General features: G+C 37.2%; 1 protein-coding gene across 1 annotated transcript; it reads right to left on the bottom strand.

Annotated features, from left to right (window-relative positions):
* Window positions 1-907: 907 nt before the first annotated feature.
* On the bottom strand, window positions 908-2,842 carry LOC311294446 (uncharacterized protein). The gene is made up of 2 exons (XM_084415335.1): window positions 1,259-2,842; window positions 908-1,198 (listed from the first exon to the last, which is right to left on the bottom strand). The coding sequence occupies exon 1, from the start codon at window positions 2,587-2,589 to the stop codon at window positions 1,852-1,854; it is 738 nt and encodes a 245-aa protein (XP_084271461.1). The 5' UTR covers window positions 2,590-2,842; the 3' UTR covers window positions 908-1,198; window positions 1,259-1,851.
* Window positions 2,843-7,078: the final 4,236 nt, after the last annotated feature.

The raw sequence follows: 7,078 nt of genomic DNA on the forward strand, positions 1-7,078 counted from the left end.
ACATTTTCATCCACAAGCAAAAGTGGCTTACTGCTTTATGTTTTCCTCTTTTTCTTGTTGAATGAATTTAACTCTGGTTTCATCCCTCAGGCCTGGGCCTATAAATAACAAAAAAAGCATTTTTTAAATGTATTATAATCAATTATTTAAGAAAATATATATTAAGATATTCAACCTTGTAGGTTCTTTTTTCCTGTGTATAAAATCTCATATTATGTATGCAAACCCCTGAGATTGATATATATATATATATATATACACACACCTCATAACATCAGTAACTCGACAGCCCTACTTAGAACGGTTTTCCTCAGCGTTTGTAATGTCTACACAGGGGGGCGAAGATTCGTCTTTGGAGAAAACTGTTGACTTTATACTCGAAAAATTTAAGTATCATTAATATTAAAAATTAATATTAACCAAGAATGAATTGCATTGCTATCCCACCCCAAAACATACAATAATAACAACGATAAATGCTGACCAATACTTAATTATATTACTTTTTACTGAAAATGACATAATTCAATAAAACAAACAAAATGTAATGCATGTCATGTGACATAGCTATGCCTGAATAACCTCTACATGTATTGTGTATATAGTGAACATATCTTCATTTTCATTCAAACAATTAATTCAAGCATTAATTAAAACTGAATTATTGAACCCCACATCCTTCTGCCATCTCAACACAGCGGTTCCCATTCTGCGGCTTTATTCTGATGAATCAGCTGACCGCCAGAGGTGAGCCGTTCCTTCGTGCCAGAGGTTGTTGCGTGATGTGTTGTGCTTTACAGTCTGAGGCAATGTGGAGTGCAGGTGGAGTGCAGGTGGAGTGATGGAGGGTCTCGTAAGGACAGGTGGAGTGATTGAGGGCCTCATAAGGGCAGGTGGAGTGATGATTAGATTAGATTAGATTAGATTCAACTTTATTGTCATTACACAAGTACAGGTACAAGGCAACGAAATGCAGTTTAGGTCTAACCAGAAGTGCAATAGCAGCAAGTGCAGGATATACAGTGGTTCATAAGTGCAGAACATGGATATGTACTGAATAAATATAGAGTTGAATACTATTATAAACAAAAATTTACAGATAGATTGTCCTATGAATATAATATACAGATAACTATTACTGTGAACAGAATTTACAGCTAGATATGTACTGAATATAATAATATACAGATGGCTATTACTATAAACAGAATGTTTACAGATAGATATGTACTGAATATAATATACAGATGGCTGTTACTTATAAACAGAATTTTACAGATAGATATGTACTATGAATATATATACAGATGGCTATTACTATAAACAGAATGTTTACAGATAGATATGTACTGAATATAATATACAGATGGCTGTTACTATAAACATAATTTTACAGATAGATATGTACTATGAATATATATACAGATGGCTGTTACTATAAACAGAATGTGAGCATAATATACAGATGGATATTACTATAAACAGAATTTTACAAATAGATATATGTATAAGTTAGGCTAATGAGCAGTATAACAATGGATTTAAAGTAGTGCAAATAAAGTTTGGACAGAAGCTATCCGAGTGAGTGCAGTGGAAAGTAATTGCATATTACAGTTAAGGTACGATATTGCAATGTATATATAACAGTCGGTACTGTAAATAAACAGTCGGCAGTGCAAATGAGCATATTCCAGTCAAGGTAGTAGTGCAAGATGCATATGTAAACAGTTGTTACTGTAATAACAGTCAGCAGTGCAAATGAACATTATAGTATTGCAAATAACAAATAACAAAATGGAGGCAGGTGTGAGGAGGGAGAGGAGAGTCAATCAGTATATGAGGGGAGTGGGATCAATGAGGGTTAGAGTTTAATAAAGAGACAGCTCTGGGGAAAAAACTGTTCTTTAGTCTGCTGGTCCTGGTCCGGAGGCACCTGAAACGCCTGCCGGAAGGCAGGAGAGAAAACAGTCTGTGGGCTGGGTGAGAGGAGTCCTTAAGGATGCTGCGAGCTCGATGCAGACAGCGTTTCCTCTGGATGTGCTCGATGGCAGGTAGTGGAGTCCCAGTGATGCGCTGGGCGGTTTTCACCACCCGCTGCAGTGCCTTGCGCTCTGCAACAGAACAGCTCCCATACCACACTGTAGCACAGTTGGTCAGGATGCTTTCTATTGCACAGCGATAGAAGTTCACCAGGATAGTGGAGGAAAGCTGATTCTTCCTCAGTGTCCTCAGGAAGAAGAGGCGCTGGTGAGCCTTCTTGACCAGGCTGGAGGTGTTGGTTGTCCAGGTCATGTCCGCCGAGATGTGGGTCCCCAGGAACTTGAAACTGGAGACACGCTCAACAGCCATTCCATTGATGTGGATGGTGTCGTGTGTGCCTCTTGACACTTTCCTGAAGTCCACGATGAGCTCCTTCGTTTTGGTGGTGTTGAGGAGCTGGTTATTTTCGGTGCACCATGTGGCCAGGTGCTTGATGGAGGGCCTCATAAGGGCAGGTGGAGTGATGGAGGGTCTTGTAAGGGCAGGTGGAGTGATGGTGGGTCTCGTAAGGGCTGGTGGAGTGATGGAGGGTCTCATCCATGGCACCATCTCCAGGATTCAGCTCTGGGCTCTTCATCCTCAGTGCTCACACCAGCCTGCTGACATTTCAGATCCTACAAAAATGCACAAACATAACACAAAAGCAGTAATTTTAACCGCACAATGTCATTTGATTTCAGTATTATTTAGAAGACAAAAATGTTTTTTTTTTCACTCCACCACAAAGCTGTGCAGCAAATGCACAGAAATCAAGAATCAGAAAAGTGCTGTAATAGCTCTGTTTGAAATTACAATAATTAAAATAAACTACAACTTAATATTTAAATAGTTGTTGTTATTCATTTCTGTAGTGTCACTCAAAGCCTTTGATCATGGCAGCATTCAAGCTTCATGTGCCACTCTTCACCGGATAAACACACATCTGTTCATCTGTCCCTGTAACATCCAGAAAAGAGTCACATTACCTCTGTGATTTATGAGCTCAACACTACATTTACATGTTGAGGTTGTTTTAACTTTTTATCCAACATAAATGTTCCTCAATTTATCAACTACTAATGGACAAATAAAATCGATAACTTATGTTTAGTTACTTTATAGATTTGTTCTACATAATAGCACATCTATTTCATGTTGTGATGTGCTCTTCTGCAATACTTCTTGAAGATTTTCCTGTCAGATGTAAATAGACATTTAAAATAAGCGTCTTTAAGATGTATATGGTTTATGTCAGGGGTCGGCAACTGGCGGCCCGCGGGTCAAAACTGGCCCGCCAGCAGGGCCGTGCACAGGGGGGTGGCCCGGTGGCTAGAGCCACTGCCCCTCTGCCCTCATCAACTGAGGTGCCCCTCTTCCCCACCCCCACCGCTCCGCTCAACGCATTCCTCTGATTCCGCTAATCCGCTCCAGGTTTTCCAGCTCGCTCCGCAGCATCACTCACAGTATATGTGTCTGCGGCGCTCTCTTGAAACTGAGAGTGAACACGACAGGTCACGAAAGCTGTCGCATTAAAAGGCAGGCTATGCAAGCAATTTTTTATTTATGTCGGTAATGTTTTGCTCTTGGTCTTCTACTAGTGCTAACAACTTGTACAACATATCCACGTTCTTAGAATTAGCTGCTTGTCTAATCAAATGATTGTACTCTCGATCAGATTTAATACAAATAACAACATTTTCTGTTGTTGGCACACTTTGTAGACAAGGTAAACTGGGTAAACCAAGCCCTGGGTATTTTTGAGAAAATGAAAGCTCAGACGGGCGAATCTAGAAATCTTCCCCTTATGTCGTCATAAGGGGAAAGGTTACCTCCCCTTTCTCTTCTTTGCTTTGGCCCGCCCATGAGAAAATGAGCTGCGCGAGCGCGATATTGGTTTTTCCTCAAGAGACATCATAGCTTGCAAACGAGCGAAGCATGGCAGTTGCTCAGTGTTTGGATGTACAAATGAACACAAAAGTATTTTTTTAGTTCCTTCATCCGAGCCTCTAAAGAACCAGTGGGTTATGTGAATTTCTGATGTGTAATTGTTCAAGTTCAGACAGATAATCTTTCTCTCAAAGTCGTTCAATACTGTTTATGCATCAGTAAATCAAGCCAGTGACTAAACGATCAACTTCACATCATTTCTCTTAGTAGGGTGAAAATAATCTTATTTAAACTGTGATTAAAATATATACAGAAAGGTGATATTAAAAGACATAAACCGTGATATAAGATTTTGGCCATATTGCCCATCTCTAAGTCATTTATTCCCTGCGTGCGTGACGCGTGACCTGTAAAGTCACGTCCACAAACCTCTTTTGTATTTTTTGGTCACACCACAAAGTGTCACTGTGGCCTCAATCAAAGCTTCAGCACTGCCACTCTTGAGCTTGATTGCTATGTCTGAGGTAAAACACGCCCCCCTCATTAACATACAGAGCAATAAATGTATAAATAACTATATAAATAAATAAGTGTATAAATAAATAAATGTGGAAATGAATAAATGTATAGACATAAATACATATAGGCTGTACATAAATAAATGTGAAAATACATAAACGTGGAAATAAATAAATGCATAAATAAATAAATAAATAAATGAAAAAATAAATAAATGTGGAAAAAATATAATTATACATAAATAAGGAAATAAAAGTATAAATAGTCATTTAATTTAGTTTTTTTACATTTCTTCGCATATTTATTTATTTATGTATGTATTTATTTATTATTAAGTCAGGTTTGGCATTCCATACTTATCACATTTATTTATTTATCTATTTATTTATTCATTTATTCATTTATTTTAGGGCTGGGAATCGATAATTATTTTGTAATAATTAATTGCACAATTTGCTGTAATTAATTGCAATTAATTGCATTTCCCCCAAGCTTGTAATCATCAATATTTTAACTTAGAATCACCTAATTAAATTAAACAACACAGGGAAAAAAAAAAGGAACAGAAAATAGCCCTATATTAAAATAATATTAAACATCAATATCAATAGGCTATATTATTCTTTTTCAATAATCAATCAACATAATCAATTTAACAGATTTAGGTTTTTTTTTTTTTTTTTACTACACTCTAAAAACTGCTGGGTTAAAAAATAACCCAACCTTAACCACACCGCTGGGTCACTATTGGACAGAACACGCGCTGGGTTGGTTTGACCCAAGTGCTTGGTTTTACTATTTAACCCATATTTCTGGGTCATTCATTTGACCCAACCAGTGGGTGAAATTAACCCTCTTGCTGGGTTAAGTCTTACTCATGTGCTGGGTTATTTCTTGTCTCATTGCCTTAATAAAATTAGTAACAAATATTTGTTATATTACGAATGTAAAATAATTATCTCTGTAATACAATAAACCAGAGAGGCCACTGTATATGTGATTTCAATCTCATTTTTATTTGTATTTATTTTATACATTTCTTTAATACTTTTCTTTATCAAATACAAATGTTAATCAATGTCAAAGGTCTGACATGTCCCCCTCGTCTCATCCCTGAGGCACAGAATGTGCAGCAATTCACCAGTCATCTCATTTTGTAAATATTCAACCATGTTGGTCCTCACCTGTTGATTACACAAGTCAAGTCAAGTCATCTTTATTTATATAGCGCTTTTTACAATACAGATTGTATCAAAGCAGCTTCACAGTGATACTGTAACATGAAAATAATACAACAAAGTTTGTTTCTAGAAGAAAATTGCGTCATCATCCACCTTAAGGCAAATCAATAATATTGTTGAATATTAAATGTCCCCAACTAAGCAAGCCAAAAGCCAAGGCGACAGTGGCAAGGAACAAAAACTCCATCAGTGAAAGAACGGAGAAAAAAACCTTGGGAGAAGGCTCAGTCGTTCAGTTCTCCTCTGGCCATCGAGCGAACGGTGTATAATTATGATTCAGGCAGCATTACAGGTCAGAGGTCAGATTGAATAAGAACATTCAGAATATTTATCCAGTTCCGTCTGGTTGGAAGTCGGAGTCATCACACCGGTATGGAGACGAGTTTGTTGAGGATCAGTCGTGTCGATGAGGCCTTCACAGGGCTGATGAGGCTGGCACTTCAGGGATGCGTCATGGATGGGTCCAGGCGCAGGTCCACCTTCTGATCTGGATACGGCCCGGATCCGGCTGACTTCAGTAAACTTTAGAATGAACAGAAAGACAAACATTAGCATAGATGCCATTCTTCTTATTAAATATGAGTACATCAGGTGTTATAGGAAAGTGTCCCTGGTTCCGGCTGACCTATGCAGCCTAATAATCATTTAACTGATTTGAATAATAGAAATGTATAATGTTCTATATGAATGCCAGGTAAAATAGATGCGTTTTAGTCTAGATTTAAACTGATAGAGTGTGTCTGCTTCCCGGACAATCACTTAGAGTGTTGCAATAAAACTGACATGCAAGTTAAGCTTTTTTTGTGGAAGTATCAATTTATTATTGAATATGCAATTAAAATTATTGCAAACATTACCAAATGACCAAATGTGAAAAATAAACAAAATGTGTGTTCAGTATTTGCAAACTGAATTATAGTAATAGTAATAAAAGAGTAATTTGGACAAATATTATCAACATTAAGGCATTAAAATAAAACATTACTTTATTAAAAGTAAAATATTACTGTAATGTTGATAGTGTCTTTAACATTAAAACTCACAAACCCACAAAGTTGCTCGTTAATCTCCTGACTGGCAGCGCTGATGATCGCCTCGTTTAGATGTTACACAATAAAATGAAAGATGACATGCATGGTGGTAGGGTAGGCTATCATGTAAGTGTACATTTTTTAATTCGTTTTAAATATTGACGATCATTCGTTCAACTAAACGGGTATAATTTTCTTCTCAAAACCTGTCCATTTATTTCTCCTTTCCTCAGTCGCTGTTTATAAAGATTGCAAGTCATACATTTACAAAAAAAAAACTAGGCTATATCAAGCTCTTGAAAGACTTTTTTGGCAGAAACGATGGTTCGAGACATTACAGAAGACACACGCAGACTGTGCTGGAACTTACCTCAGTCACTT

This window comes from Rutilus rutilus (genome assembly GCF_951802725.1).
Source record: "Rutilus rutilus genome assembly, chromosome: 7".
NCBI classification, from domain to species: domain Eukaryota; kingdom Metazoa; phylum Chordata; class Actinopteri; order Cypriniformes; family Leuciscidae; genus Rutilus; species Rutilus rutilus.

Excerpts from the sequence above, each read along its gene's own strand:
- LOC311294446 (XM_084415335.1), bottom strand. The coding sequence starts at position 2,589 with ATGGTGCCATGGATGAGACCCTCCATCACTCCACCAGCCCTTACGAGA.